This window comes from Aspergillus tanneri, assembly GCF_003426965.1.
Source record: "Aspergillus tanneri strain NIH1004 chromosome Unknown AapTan_5_pilon_pilon_pilon, whole genome shotgun sequence".
Lineage (NCBI taxonomy): Eukaryota > Fungi > Ascomycota > Eurotiomycetes > Eurotiales > Aspergillaceae > Aspergillus > Aspergillus tanneri.
Window position 1 is genome coordinate 2345591 of NW_022984632.1, and position 15914 is coordinate 2361504.

Consider the following 15914-nt stretch of genomic DNA (forward strand, 5'->3'; position numbering starts at 1 on the left):
AGTGGGCAACGGACGCTAACCTAATAAGGTAGGTCTGCTGGTTCCGGTGACTAATACTTCTCACGTGACTAACGCTTCCTGAACTCTGCCTCTCATCCCTCCCGCAACTTCGCTCTTCTTTCCACCTTCATCGCCTTCTTCATCGACTTCTATCCACCTTTCAATTCATCTCGCAGAATTAAAAGGGTGATTAAAGTATTTCTGACGGCTATTTAACTGTTCTTGTCTTTATTTTAGACTCGTTTAACTTCCGGTACTTTATCCCCAGGCTCGATTGCCTTGGGACACCGCGCCCCGATATCCAGAGTTTTCCGACTACATTTGTTCTTACTACCAGCTATCAACATGTCTCACGAGGAGGATCTCATTGACTACTCCGATGAGGAGCTCCAGACCACCGATGCGGCTGCCACCACTGCCGCTCCCGCCGCGAATGGAGACTCCGACAAGAAGGGCGACTTAACTGTCACAGGCGGTCGTCCCGACAAGAAGGGAAGCTATGTCGGTATTCACTCGACTGGCTTCCGCGACTTTCTACTCAAGGGAGAACTTCTACGTGCCATCACCGATTGCGGTTTCGAACATCCTTCGGAGGGTTAGTTCCATCACATAATTCTTTTCCACGTCTCCCTCCATAACTCCGTGTTCAAACGTCCGTCCATCTCCGCGAGGAATTCTATTGTCGCTTTTTGACCACCTGTTTTGTCCGAGCTAGCTGGCGGCATGAGGATGTCTACTCGGATTACCACAAGACAAATGGCACTGTGCTAGTAGGCAGTATTACTGCAGCTGCCAGTTGTTGCTGTATGCTTCAGCATGTTATGGTCAGGTTAGACTCGCAGAATCTCCCTGGCAATTGCGTGCAGCAATCCGGGAGCGAACCGCGGTGGCCTTTCCAAAGGACTCGTTACATTTGCCACCATTTTCCGGACGGTGGACGTCCTCTTGCCGTCTGCAGACAGCTCTTGGTAGAAATCCCATAATACAGCTGAATGAACCGCCAATATGTGATTTCTTGTTTCGTTGATGCAAAATAATTTTTAAATGCTTGCATCACTAACCTGCCTTGATTCGTTGACTCGGGGGATGGACGGACCTCGCGACGCGGATTGCTTTTCTTTTTCAAACATTATGGTCGAATACAAGTCTAACATACCGTTCCGCCTCACTACAGTCCAGCAAGTCTGCATTCCGACCGCCATTTTAAACGTAGACGTCCTTTGCCAGGCAAAGTCTGGTCTCGGAAAGACTGCCGTCTTTGTTTTAACCACTCTGCACCAGCTGGAGCCTGTCCCTGGAGAGTGCTCGGTCCTTGTTATGTGCCACACCCGTGAATTGGCATATCAGATCAAGAACGAATACGCTCGTTTCAGCAAATATCTTCCCGATGTGAAGACTGCTGTCTTCTACGGAGGTACCCCTATCCAGAAAGACATTGAAGTGCTGTCGAACAAGGAGTCGTATCCCAACATCGTCGTTGCTACGCCCGGTCGTCTCAATGCTTTGGTCCGTGAAAAGAAGCTTTCTCTGCGCAACGTCAAGGCGTTTGTTCTTGACGAATGCGACAAGATGCTTGACCAAATCGGTGAGTGATATTCGGGAGCACTTTATGCCTCAAGCCATGATACTTATCTTTTATTCTAGATATGCGTCGTGACGTTCAGGAGATCTTCCGTGCTACACCCGCCGACAAGCAGGTCATGATGTTTAGTGCTACCCTATCGCAGGAAATCCGTCCTATTTGCAAGAAGTTCATGAGAAACCCACTTGAGGTTTACGTGGATGATGATACCAAGCTCACCCTTCATGGTCTCCAGCAGTATTACATCAAACTCAGCGAGGCCGAGAAGAACCGGAAGCTGAATGAGCTCTTGGACAGCCTCGAGTTCAACCAGGTCATCATTTTCGTTAAGAGCACACTCCGTGCCAACGAATTGGACAAGCTCTTGCGCGAGTGTAATTTCCCTAGTATTGCAGTTCACTCTGGTGTGAGCCAAGAGGAACGGTGAGTTTATATTCCAAGTCACGACTACTGCGGGATGCTGACAACAGCCATCAGTATCAAACGCTACAAGGAATTCAAGGAATTCAACAAGCGTATCTGTGTTGCGACGGACGTGTTTGGTCGTGGTATTGATATCGAACGTATCAACCTTGCCATCAACTATGATCTGCCCGCTGATGCAGACTCGTACCTACACCGTGTGGGTCGTGCGGGCCGTTTTGGTACAAAGGGCCTGTCGATTTCCTTTGTCAGCAGTGAAGAGGACCAGAATGTCCTCAAGGATATTGAGAAGCGATTCGAAGTCGCTCTTCCGTATGTATACCTGTTCTTTGGACAGTGGAAACGAGGCTAACGAATTACAGTGAGTATCCTGAGGGTGGTGTTGACTCCTCTACCTACATGGCCTAAGTTACGAGAGCTGTTGGATGTCGTGTTATCTCGAATAAATCTGTACCTGGTGAAGTTGATCCTTGCTCTTTTCTATTTCTGTTATCGTTTGTTGTGACTGCTTTTCCTTTTTGGCGTGATGGTTCGGATGTGATTTATCTCCGTCAAGTGTCTACTATGGCTTCAGAGGCACTAGATTGGAATTGATGGGAATGGATCGGGGACAACTAGAAGAAGAAAAGCACACTCGGTCTTAGTTTAATCAATAGGTGCCTCGGATGACTCATGTTCAGTGTCTAGTATTATTCTTGTCACAGGAGCTGCCATTATCACCAGTATCTCGTAAGATCAGAAATGTATCAATTGTGTATACAAACTCATCTTACTATACCCTTGATTACTTGCAGTGCAAAACACATGAACCAACCCTCTTCAGCAACAACATTATTAGCATACATAGTGTAACAAATATTCGTTTTAGGTATGAAACTGGAGACGCGCCAAGGAAAAGAAGAGGAGAAATTTACGTCTTCCGAATCCGACCAAAAATGTCCCACTGCTACAATAGTTCCTCGAACCAGCCAGGAATACTAGGTACAGTCTGTAGACATTGCCTTTGTTCTCTCCGAATTCTGATAAAATGGGTAACAAGAATGTGCATTGTTAGACTCTTTAAAAAAAAGAAAAATAAAAAATAAAGGAAGGGAAAGTCAAATGCGGAGGCTGTTTTCGAATACTGCACTTGGACTCCTAGATCCAGTACATGGTACGTACCATACAGTTTTTCCCCCATAACCATACCAAACATTATATTCAAACTGGAGGATTGATATACATATGATTGGTTTTGTGCACTGAGATCTTGGGTAGACCGAACCAAAATAAAAACCAGTACAGTACTCATAAAAGTATAAGACCGATCTAGACCAGACAGCTCCATGCATCCAACCAGTCTGACTCTGTTAACGTCATAGATGGATCCTGCCCCGCAAGACACGAGTACGGCCGCGTAGATCGTCCGTATTGAGACAAAGTTTAGGTAGGTAGGATATACGTATCTGCAGTCTGGTGAATTTTAGCTGAAGCTTCAATTGTGGTGTGGAATGCTGGGCACATGAGTGCATGCACTGGACTTATCTATTTTTTTCCACTGTTGCGGTTATTGTTTTTGATGGATGGGATGGGATTTGTTGGGGTGTTTTAATTTAGTGGTAAAGTTGGATTCGATATCGCTGGTTACTTTTGGAATTGTTGGGTGGTTGAGGGGTAGGTTGGTTTATCTTATTACTAGATATATTTGTAGGGAGGATTAGGAGGTCAGGTAAAGGGATATTTTTATGCATATTAATATTGTTTGTGGTTTAATATATTTTTAAGTAACACTAAATACCGGCTATTAGGACTGTAAGGAATTGAAGACTTAGGATATTTACCAGCAGAATCAATATCTAGTATAGAAATTAGTTAACAAAGTTGTAAATTATGAAGAACATGAAACAGTCTACCAGACCCTAGACATTGATATTATTTAAGCTCTTGGTGGAGTATACACCCAATAGAAGTAGAACCCTTAGTTTAGTACCAAGTAGGTAGTACATGTTAATTATAATGTGTACTGTTGACTAGGGTAGGAGAGGAGGTAAGTAATTGATGTTAAAAATAATTAACAGTTTATAAAGGTCTATTTATTTCTATAACTAACAAGTACTCCGTACTCCGTACAGCTTAGGGTTCTATTTAACCTTATATATATTCTATATCATACACTGGTCTAATGTACTTGTTACTGCTTAAATAGATATATCATATATATATTTTTTTAAATATATACATATATAGAGGAGTTTGAGATCTGATATTATACACACAGTTTGTAGCCACATTACTTATCTACAGCTATACACAAGTATTTCACAATTAATATACCTAGTTAATAGCTATTGTATAAAAATTCTCTAAGCATGCGCAACTGTCTTGTGCCTGAAAATACTCCATAGATACTAGCAGTGCTGAGGTTAATGCAGCCGCAAACATAGTGATTTTTTAGGACGGTTCACATCGCCCCTAATCCAATCAGTTATTATTGGAAGATTTCACATGTGCCCGGTCCACCGTATCGTACCATAGATAGCGACAGAAAACTAGTAATGGAGGAACCTGATTTGCCTTCCTCTTCAGCTAAAGTACTGTACAAGCTAGTTAGGGCTCCACTAGGGATGATTTGGTCAATCGGATGGATCGTCGGCCCCAAAGGCCTGGACCATGGGTTTTATTTGAGACGATGGAAATTAAGTCGTTGGATTCCTTTTTTCTTGAAACTTTTCATTTGAGGGTTTATAGAGGACTTTTTGTACATTCATATGGATGGTTTGACGGAGATGATCCGATTGATAAATACTTAGTATTGTCTCTGGTATTTAGAAACAAGATTTCAGGGATTTCATGGTCGGAATCCTGCATTGGATAAGTTGCTTACATGATCTCATCTATTAGTTAACTAACTAGTTATGCATTCCTTTCTCAATTAATGCCAAACATTGGCAGCAAGCCACACTAAATGTGCGAAACAGGTTCCTAGTTCCTGTATTATTAAGGTTAATTAATTTCCTCTATCTTTCCAATACTGAGCATCATTATAAAAGAACCATGCCCTTTTCTCTCCATCCTTTCTGGACTGTTTGATCTGCATCGTAAGATGCGATGGTACCTGGCATGGATAACAATTCATCCTACATAATAAGTCCTGCATTGCCGTAAACAGAAAGAGGGCTCTGCAAACGGCCCTATCTACCCAATTGCCTAACCCAAGAAGCTAACCGGATTCTGGTATGGGAGGCCGATCCCTGCCGCAGAGGACCCAGTGGCATGCCGGAAGAATACAACACTGCCTCCCCCTTCCCGAAGGTCCCACTTTCCGACCTCAACACCCCATGGATATTCCTGGATGTCGAGGTTTGCTAGGACTGAACGGTGCATAGGAAGCGATTCGGTGATGAATGCAATTATCTGCTACCATAAAGAAAATAAAATCTCCTGGTGCTTGAACACGACACAGAGGAGAGGCATAGACAGCAATACTTAGAATGATCATATCGACAACAATAGTAATAATATCATGGTTGTTTGCTTGTACTACCCATCATCCCCCATTCTTGTCTCGAAGCACCTGATCTTATTCCGAGGGGGAATTGATTTGGAGTGTATTCGTGGAGGGTAACACTTGGTCGATAGTTGCTTTGTGAATCAAGACTTTGGCCAAGAGCTTTGTGTTTTTATATCGCAATGAAGCCCACAGTAATTCTTGTAGTCTGTATGCTTGGCGGAAGAATGAAAAAGGCCGTGCAAAGTTTGAGAAAGCTCATGGGTCCCGATGGTAGATATTTATCCAACTAGCCATATACTGTTTCACGCGATTGAATAGGTTTCTTCTAGCTTGTCACTAGAAACAGTTAGCTGACTCAAGAAGTGACATGTTCTCTAGATGGTGCACACACACCCAGCTCAAGCGGACTGACCAAAACTGGGTCCGATTGCAGCGAAAGACCAAACCCGGTTTTTGACCTCGACCGACAGACCACAAGTGGGTTTGGGAGTGGGTTTCGTGACCGGAGGATGTGCAGCAGTGGCCGATTGGGCTTGCTGGCATCGATGGTTGGCCGGCCAAGTTGGGTGGGCTTAGCTGTTGTGTCTCATGAATCGTCCACATTATTACAGAGTACACATGATTACTGATATTATTTGTTTTGGTTATTCTGCGAGTCTTACCAAGTTGGGCCACTAGTCCCTATTTGTTTCTGCTATTTTAGCATCTGAGGCTGTCCCCAACAGCAATTTGAGGCTGCTGTGTGTTCGTCGATGCACGATCCAGGCATTTGCACCTAAAATTTCAAGGAATAGAGGAGAGGTTTTATATTAGGAACCATTATTAATTCGGAAGTACTGGGTAGAATGTTTGGGACGCCCCCTGAATAATCTGTACCTAAACCGATAACTATACGATGGCTTTTTAATAGGGTGCTGTTAGGACTGCCATGTCATCTCTTGACGTATTATGTACGGGGTTTAATGGTAAAACATACTGATAATTTTTAGTAGGCATTTAGGTTAAGTTGATACCTGGAAAGTATCAATCTAGAAATCAGGGTAAAGTAAAAAAACACAGGGGACATTATTCGCGACTAGTCTGACTATCTTTCGGAACCCTTTCCTGTATCACATTGTCGCATCTTCGTGAACGGTAGCTTCACATTTTTTTGTATTAGATTAGATTATTAGTGTTGAATTTATTTTTAATTTCCTAACGAAGAGCATCCGCTGACTGTTTTCGCTTTCGCCGTTGGCAGTAAATACGGCTGATTATCGCCGCCTCCCTGTCTCCGTTTCCGGTTCGAGCCCTGGCGGGGGGATCCACGACTGCTGAAGCATTGGATGATGGTAAAAAAAAAAGGGAAAAGGAAATGAAGTAAAAAAAAAAGAAAAGCAAGTGGAAAAAGAAAAAAAAAAAAAAAAGATAGCTCCCAACTCAACTTGAACTGACTGCATCAAACTCTCCCACTGGGCTGCTTTTCCTCCCAAATCCACCATCCCCTCGCGCTTTCAAACTCCTCTATCCCATCCATTTCCCCCATCCGTCTATCTATCTGATTATTCTCTCCTCCTCCTCCTCCTCCTCCTCCTCCTCCTCCTCCCCTTTCTCGAATCCCCATCCTCTCTCCCTACCTCTCCCTACTACTCACTTTCCCTCCTTTCGTTTATCCCTTTTCTATTGTCATCTGTCGTCTTTTAGTGATTCCCCTTACCTTCGTTTTCTCGAATCCTCATATCCGCGGTCATCCGTCGATAATTTTATTCTTATTAATTTCTTTTTTACCCTTTTTTACTGCCGTTTCAAATTGGTCTCTATTCGTCCTGGCTGCGGACTCTATTTTGCGCTCTACCATCCCGTGAAGGGGGCAGCGCCAATCGCACCATATATTCATCGTTTAGGGATTTCCTTGTTCCAGTCCAAACGGTTTATCGATTCGTCTCGGCATTTTGGCTGGCGGGAAAGCTTCCTTCCTTCCTGTTCGATAACCATGGCTCCTCCGCCGCGCTTGCGCATTTTATCAGGTTCGTATTCTAATTTTGCCGCAAAATATGGCCACTCTCATTTCTGCAACGTCTTCCTACCCGCCGCCAGAAAAGAGATCCCTTGGACATCTGAGCCGTATAGAATGGACCTGTGTCTAATGCGAATCTGTGTAGTTGGCAGCAACGCTATTTCGGCTTTCCTCTCCTGGAGACTTCAGGCAACAACCTCATGCGACGTGACACTGGTGTGGAAATCTGGGTTCGAGGCCGTGGCCCAATACGGAGTATCCTTCAGGTATGCCGCCATCCTATTCTTAGCCCGTCGAACAACTCACTTATCATTGTACCTTACTTTAGATCAAAAGCATTTGGTAATGAGCGGTTTAGACCTCGACATGGTATGCCTCTGCTTTCGCTTCTCGCCCCTAATACCCCTCAAAAGGCTAACAGGATGGCTTTTTCTACAGTGGTCCGTACACCGGAAGACGCGGCGTCCCGAGAGAATGCGTATGACTATGTCATCTTGTGCGTCAAGGCCTTGCCTGATATCTATGATATGGCTGCGGTCATCGAATCCGTCGTTACCCCTCAGCATACGTGTATCCTCCTGAACACGACAAATACGATTGGGGTCGAGTCACACCTCGAACAGCGATTTCCTACAAATGTCGTTCTTTCCCTTGTATCGGGTGTGGAGATATCTCAGATCGGAGCGAGCGAGTTTGAGCATTTGAACTCGTCTGATATTTGGATCGGTGCCACAAACAAGCAAAACAGCGTTCCTAGCTCGATTCAGAATGATATGGCTTCCGCATTAGCGATGACACTAGGAGCAGGGCAGGTGAATTGCACCGTGTCGAATAATATTAGACAAGAACAGTTTGAGCGCATGATAGGGTAAGGTCCATCATCTGCATTTCGATACGAAGAAGGCTCGCTAATTTGGCATTCACAGGCCAATTGCGTTTTACCCAACCAGTGTAATGTTTGAAACATCCAATCACGCACAGCTCCTCGAGAAAGTCGGTGTGCGCCAGCTAGTCACAGATGTTATTGAGGAACTCCTCGAGCTCGCGAGGGCGAACGGCTGCTCGTCCCCAAGCGACTTCTGTGAAAAGACGATCGAAAAAATGACTGCAAACGGACCACCAAGCAAAATGTACCAAGACTTCCAGTCTCGCCGCCCGATGGAAATAGAGACCTACCTTGGATCTCCGATCAAATTAGCGACCGAATCAGGTGTCCGGATCCCGCGAGTTGAGACCCTCTATGCGGTGCTCCATCATATCAATACCACCAATCTGAACAAACCGCCCGCAGGCGACTCTCCACCGGTTGTGGCGGCTCAACCGCCACCACGGATGTCGTCAGCCCCTCCACCGAGATCGATGAATGGTACCATGCGTGCGGGTCCTAGTATTAGATCAGTCTCGGGTATGCCAATGCCCCCAAGACGTGGACCGCCCATACCTGGGATGTCGAGGCCGCCTAGCGGCCAGCCGCAGTCTGCCAGAATTCCCCGTGAGCCTTCCTTGGAGGGTCTCGAGGAGTTCAGTCACCTTGTCGTTTATGATGATTCTGGTGACGGTGGGCTACCACACCCCAATGGCAGCAATGGTTTCCCTGACATGCCGCCCGGTCCGTCTGGGTCTGCGGCTGATCTGGCCCTAAGGGAGCGAGAATTGGCACTTCGACAACGAGAATTGCAGCTTCGCGAGCAAGAAATGAGTATGCGGCGAGGCCCTCGAAGACCGCCCCCGCCAAAATCTACCTTCGATGAGGAGGATGAAGACGATTACGTGGACCCTATGGATAACCTAGCAATTCCGGTTTTGGACCCTGACAGTGTGGATATGATGAGCATCACATCGCGAAGGACAAAGAAAGCCCCGAGTGCGAGCCAACTGCGCAGGAACCCAGAGATGGGCGCAAATCCTTCCGGCAGTAGACCTGGATCGTCTTTCAGTCGGTACTTTGGCGGAGCAAGGAAGCGTACGAGTGATCGGATCATGCAGGAAATACCTGGCCTTCATGATTCGTTGTTGGACAACCCCATGATGGCATACTCATCCAATCGATATGGTGCAGTTGATAGGAATCAGATGCAGGCAGGATCGCGTGCCAACTCTCTAACGGCAAGTCGGATGGGTGATTTCCCTCCCCATCCTTCTTATCCGCATAGCAGGAGGAATAGCCAGTCCCCCCGGGGCTCCCTACGGTGGCCCTGGCCCTCGTATGGGCCGGCCACCGACTGCCCAAGACCAGAATCTTGGCCCACTGCACGGTCCGCCTTATGGCGGCCATCCTTCGCCGCCTGGACAGATGCGTGCGCCCGTCCCAAGATACCCGCCTGGGCACGTTAGTGCGGTAGGTCCGCAACAAGTTGAGCAACATTATGGGGTGAGCAAACCGTATTCCGCCAAGGGCACTCCCAAACATAGAAGTCTGACCGGAAGTGCGAGCGCCAGCGCGGAGAGTGGTGATAGCGGGGCCAGTGCGAACCTTGATTCCGAAAACTCGGCGCATAGTAGCCAGACCAGCTTGGGTGCTCAACCAGCTTCGATGCGCGTTCGTTAAACGACGATGCCGGCCGTCCTCGTCCCTCCTTCGACTACAGCCGAGCCTTTTCCTTTGAAAAGAAAAGTTGACACCTTCCAACATATTCTATATGTGCTTGTCTAGTTTCTTCGTGAAGAAGCCCCCCCTCATCTTACCGTTTTATTCGTACAAAAATCGTGTTTTAGTCCAGCTTGGCAAGGAGGGCAGGAGAGGGCTCAGATTTATACGCTGTTGTTCAGTTCTTTGCATATACACAGGGGACATAGGGGGCTGTTTTCTCGATTGATGCTTTCATTTACCTTGGAGTGGCTGGACGCGTGGGGGTGTGTTGCATATGGTATTGCGCTTCTTTTTATTTTCCCCCCTAATGAGGGCGAGTATGAAGCTCGACCCGACAAGTACGATTCGTCATCTTGTTTGTGCCATCTCGAAAATCCTTTTCTAACTCCCAACCGTGCATTCTATGCTATTCTTGCATGCAGGATTGCTGTACACTATACCGGAGGCGCCGCATTCCCCCCAACCCCTTCTTATTTATTGAGTCCATCGACCTGTACGGTCTCCATCTACTCCACCGTTTTGTGACATGCACCTGCATTCCTTTGATTTCCATTTCCGTTTCCTTTTTCCTTTTGTTTTTGTGTTTGCACGGGCTCGATTTTAGTAGCTCTGTGATCTCTACATCCATGGTCTGGTTTCCGGCGCAAAAAAGAGCAGGGTCTGATTTGTTCTGTTGATCGAGTGATTTGAATTGGCTGGGTTCGTGTTCTTCCAAGGTATTAACGAGGGGCCTAGTTGCCTGCTCATTTGATTAGAAGCATGTTGACAATAAACGACACTTGAAAGTTGCATGATCCATAGACGGTGATTTCCATGTCATGATGAGTGTTCTATTGATTCAGATGTGTGCATAACCCATGGTAGACAATACAGGAACTTGGGGAGTGCTTTGTCGAGTATTTCCAATATAGATTTATAAGCGTGTGTGCCTGAGGCTCTCAGTCAGCGCATTTCCATAGCTCTGCACGTGGTTGTCCCTTTCCGTAATAAACAAGTAAACAACACTTGATCGTCAACATCAACCAAGCCACAAAAGACAAGAGCATTACAAGTCTTCAGAATATCCCACCTAAATAACTACCGGTCAAGTACCACAACTACTATGGCACCTCCTTCCCATCACCACAGCCATTCTCAATCCTTACCCCGCCATTCCCTTCATCCCAATTCGGCTTCCGCTGCATCTTCCACCGGATCGTCATCGATGTCCGCTACCAAAACCCGCCAGTACTCCCAGCTGCAGGCTCAGCTAGCACAGCTGAATGCCAATCTGGCCGATACGCAGAACTTGCTCCGGATGACGGCCGTACAGGCGGAGGATATGCGCTTTCTGGGTGGATACGTCGGGGCATTGTTCATGGGATCTGCTAAGGTTCTAGGTGAAGAAGGTGTCAAAGCGAATGCGGAGGGCCGGCGTGCTTCGAATGATGGCGAAGAGGAGATTAAAAATGAAGATTGATCCGAAGCATCAGGCTGGATATTGAGTTGGTAGGTTGTGTTTTCTATGCAACAATTGCAGATTGTTTCTAACCACATGTCTAAACATACGACTCTTTCTAACTGGGATTCTATACTAGGCCGGTCCGATTTTGTGCCATCGTGGCGGTACGCCCCGGCCTGCTTGCTTGAAACAGTCCATTCAACTGTCTACCACGAAACCTCCGCCCAGAATGATGGCCGGTTCCTCAATATTATGGTGTTCGTAACTTGATTCGATCAGAAAATGGTCGCTGGGAGTGTTTGCAGGAGGCGTGTCTTACCTCAGGGTTCCTACGCCTCCAGCTTCTAGGATTAGAGCCGTCTCTATCAATGGCTTTCCGACCCAGCGCATGGCGAAGGCGCGTAGAATATGACCGTGTGCGACGATGAGGACATCCCCTTTGGCATTGTTCTTTGATGACCCGTCGAAACAAGGTCCGTGGTACTTTTCCCTGATTTCGGCGATAAGGGCATCAAGGCGGCGGATTACATCTTCAGGGGATCTATTTCATTGATTTCAGTGAGCGGATGTCGGATCCGAGGGGTGGCGGGTTGGGGGACGTGACATGATATATGATTAAGAGGCATTAGTTGGTCAATTTCACTTACTCTCCTCCGGGACACCCATCCCGCCAAATATCCCATGATCCTTCTCCCTTCTGCGCCCTCATTTCCCGTATTTGCTTACTTGTCAAGCCCTCGTAGTCACCATAATCCCATTCCCGGATGGCCCCTGTGACTTCGACCTTGGCCTCTGTCCGGATAGGCACTTCGTCCTCCGACTTCCTGTTCTCCGCCCACGGGAGTCTCTCTCTGCAGCCGATTTCCAGGAGTTCTAATGTTCGTTGCGCACGCGCCCGAGGCGAGACATACCTAGACACATTAGTTCTGGATCTACAACAAAAAGTAAAAAATTTAAAAAAAGAGAGAGGAACATACACATGAACCAATTTCCTAGGAGCAATAAGCCGATCATTCCCTACCAGCGCCTTCCCCGTTGCTTTGATCCGCTTCTCGCCGTTCGGCGTCAGCAGCAGATCAGTACTGCCGGTGTGTCGACCATTCAGGGACCATTCGGTCTCGCCGTGGCGGATGATAAAACATCGAGGTGTCATATTATATCTGGATTGGTAACGTAATCGGTGAGAAGGGATTGGCTTGGTTGTACATGAAATGGGAGAGTTTGGGTTTGATGAAACGAAGAGATGGCTGTGTACGTAGGTTGGTGGGGTTGGATGTTGCGTCATACATTGCCGGATTATCTATCCTTCGTACGGCGGATCGAACTCGCTTGTCGGGCTGATTCAATGTTTATTTTAGTTATTTGTGCTATATAGTTTAGTGGGATGTCCTAGGGTGTGGAATATTTGGTTTGGATGTTGTTGAGGTGCATATGGTGTTCGTTGTGTAGTAAGGTAAACATAGGTAGATTGGTCCTGTCCAACTTCTATCTACAGATTAAACAGTGGAATTCTAAGGATTCTACTGCGGTTCTTTCTCATACTTCAACAAGAAATATGTACTTCAGGATTGATTTTGTTGGCAATGAGGCAATGACGGCAGCAAGATTGGCGATGATCGATGCTGTGCATAATAGGTTGGCTTGTGAGGTACCAGAGTAAGCCCTACTCATCCACTAGCATGAGATTGAACATTCATGTCCATCCCTGAATAGATACAAGGAGAGTAACATATCCTGCCCTCTGCGAGAGAACACATAATCCAAACTGTTGAGTTGATAGTTCCAGACGTGGGGCATTGCTTATGTCATCAACCAGCAAAGATCTCGCGATGAGATGAATTGCTTCAATGCTAATTCAGATTGTTGCGTAACGGATATCTAGATCTTGTTCTTCTAAATAAATCCTCCATACATCACAACCTGAGAGTATAGCCTAGAACATACAAGCCCAGACCAGTCCAGACGCAGAATATGCCCGACAAGAGAAAGAACGTAAGGAATACATCCCGGCTTTCTGGGAAACCACTTGCTGAAACGCTCATCCCATCATCGACCCTCAGCTCCTCTGCAGAAGAAACATGGGTCACATCCGATGATCTGACTGAATATGACCTCCCATATACCCCGGAGGTCATGCAGGACGTGACTGTCTTCCTCCTGGGAAATATCAATATCAACTCCAGTCATCTGTTCCGGGCTGATATTCTCCATGATAGTCGGGGCTCACTGAGCACGCCCCAACAGAAAGAGCAGTCTCATGCGTTGTCGGGGAATAGTAGTTCGCAGACACTTCCTGGTACTGTTGCTGGTGTGGATGATTCCGTGGAACCCCTCCCTCCTCGAGATATTGCAGGGTTTGATCTGACTAGGACGGTGCTAAGACGGTTTATTCCCAGGAATCCGAAACTGGATCGACCACTTGAGCAGACTTGTCATTTCTATGAGGCGGTTGCGACGCAGTCGGTTGATGATGGTGAGGATGCTTTGAACTCGTCGGGGTCCCGGTCAAGTTCTCACGACTGGATGGTTGTCTACACACCTCATACTACTTCCAAGGAGGACACCCCGTACTATCATCCTCAGCTTAGAGCTCTAGCGCTTCTATATCGGTTTAAACACGACGTCGGCGCAGAATCCTCCGGAACACAAACACAAACATCTCCGACATCAAGATCAGGAACAGGAACAGGAACACTCTCCCTCCACTTCTTACCGTACCCGGATGAACCAGTCTCCAATCGCATGGAACGGACTCTGAACGCTCTGGTAAACACTCAGATACGACTCGCCCGTGGCGCGCGGCTATCCAACAAGAACAAGTCCGAAGGCGGCAATCACAAACCCAACAAAGACAACGTCATCCCACAGCATTTGGTACAAAACACCTACACACGACTCAAGTCCAAATTCGGCCCGGACCTCTGTGGAGACTGGGTCGAGAACACCGAACCATCCAAACATGTATTCGAAGACCTATCCATCGCAGCATTCCTCATTGAGCTCTGGAGAAGCATGTACGGTGCTGTTCCCGCCGATGAGAAGAAAAACCCCCATCAACAACCCAACGAAAACCACCAACCTAATGGATTTAAAGACATGTTCATCTCGAACCCCTGCCCCAAATTTCCCGGCTTCGTCGACATCGCCTGTGGAAATGGAGTTCTCGTCTACATCCTTCTGATGGAGGGATACCCAGGTTGGGGATTCGATGCCCGTCGTCGTAAAACCTGGAGTATATTCCCGGAGTCCATCCAATCTCGACTCAAAGAGGAGATCTATATCCCCAAACCATTCGCAGACGAGTTAATATCTTCGGGTCGAGAAGACGACCTCACTGCCCACCATCTTACCGTGGCCTCTCACACGGGCGTCTTTCCCCATGATACATTCATTATTTCAAATCATGCGGATGAGCTCACCGTTTGGACGCCCCTCATGGCGGCCCTTTCGAATCCAATATCTCCCCTCCCGTTTCTCGCTATCCCGTGCTGCTCGCATTCTCTATCTGGTTCTCGGTTTAGATATCCTCCGCCTAAGACAGTATTGAAATCATCATCTGGGAGTACCACCGACCCAATCTCCCCTCACCACCATGAAACCGAAGAAGGGGATAACCCCGCAACCGGCTCCCTCCAATCCCTCCGCAAGACAAAACAAGCCGTCCTGACGGACGAAACCGCCTTCAACAAATCTATGTACGGCTCTCTCACTGCCAAAACCCTCGCCGTGGCCGAGGAGATCGGCTACGCGGTCGAAAAGACCCTGCTTCGGATCCCGAGCACCCGGAACGTGGGTGTGATTGGGGGTCGTGTGCGGGTGATTGAAAAATGGCGTGCGGGGACAGCACAGGTTGGGGTTGATTCATCGTCCATTGCAGGGGACTTTGATGATGTGGAGCAGCGCGTGATGGATGTCGTTCGGAGGGAGTGTTTGAGGGATGGTGGAGTTAATGTTGCGGCGGGGGTCTGGCTGGAGAGGGCGAGGGGGATTCATTTGGGCCCTGGGAAGGGGAAATAGGTTGGTTATTCTATATTCTACTATGTTATGGTATATTATGGTGTAGGGCTACGTGGAATGCGTTTATAGATGATACCCTGGTTATTGATCTACTGGGTTGGTTACCATGGAAGTGGTTATAGCAAGGTACAATCGGCGATGGCGCATAGGTCCTATGTATACTACAGCTCATATCTAAATCATAGTCTATCCTGTCTGAGTGGTGAATCTGTTCCTAACTCCAAATACATACAATCCTGAAGCTAGAAGAGCCGCGCGGTCGTATCTAGTAAGTCATTAATCAAAGAAAAGCCAACCTCTCCATACTCCTGCAATGCGTCGAATATACAAGACTAATAAACTGTTCCTGACGTAAAGCCGTCTATATCTATACAA

General features: G+C 47.1%; 5 protein-coding genes across 5 annotated transcripts; 4 read left to right on the top strand and 1 right to left on the bottom strand.

Moving 5' to 3' along the window:
• Nucleotides 1-345: 345 nt before the first annotated feature.
• Nucleotides 346-2413, top strand: SUB2_2 (ATP-dependent RNA helicase SUB2; the record flags this gene model as incomplete). Its single annotated transcript, XM_033574764.1, has 5 exons — nt 346-595; nt 1175-1585; nt 1645-2005; nt 2060-2317; nt 2368-2413. 5 exons carry the CDS (start codon nt 346-348, stop codon nt 2411-2413), a joined length of 1326 nt encoding a protein of 441 aa, XP_033422782.1.
• Nucleotides 2414-7467: 5054 nt separating this feature from the next.
• Nucleotides 7468-10039, top strand: ATNIH1004_010190 (ketopantoate reductase family protein; the record flags this gene model as incomplete). Its single annotated transcript, XM_033574765.1, has 6 exons — nt 7468-7501; nt 7637-7757; nt 7820-7860; nt 7930-8359; nt 8418-9601; nt 9648-10039. The coding sequence occupies 6 exons, from the start codon at nt 7468-7470 to the stop codon at nt 10037-10039; spliced, it is 2202 nt and encodes a 733-aa protein (XP_033422783.1).
• A 1246-nt stretch (nt 10040-11285) lies between these two features.
• ATNIH1004_010191 (DASH complex subunit HSK3 family protein) lies at nt 11286-11540 on the top strand (the record flags this gene model as incomplete). The annotated part of the gene is made up of 1 exon (XM_033574766.1): nt 11286-11540. The coding sequence occupies one exon, from the start codon at nt 11286-11288 to the stop codon at nt 11538-11540; it is 255 nt and encodes an 84-aa protein (XP_033422784.1).
• A 297-nt stretch (nt 11541-11837) lies between these two features.
• Nucleotides 11838-12675, bottom strand: ATNIH1004_010192 (histidine phosphatase family protein; the record flags this gene model as incomplete). The annotated part of the gene is made up of 3 exons (XM_033574767.1): nt 11838-12063; nt 12170-12433; nt 12500-12675. 3 exons carry the CDS (start codon nt 12673-12675, stop codon nt 11838-11840), a joined length of 666 nt encoding a protein of 221 aa, XP_033422785.1.
• Nucleotides 12676-13493: 818 nt separating this feature from the next.
• On the top strand, nt 13494-15539 carry trm44 (tRNA (uracil) methyltransferase; the record flags this gene model as incomplete). The annotated part of the gene is made up of 1 exon (XM_033574768.1): nt 13494-15539. The coding sequence occupies one exon, from the start codon at nt 13494-13496 to the stop codon at nt 15537-15539; it is 2046 nt and encodes a 681-aa protein (XP_033422786.1).
• Between the last annotated feature and the right edge of the window lie 375 nt (nt 15540-15914).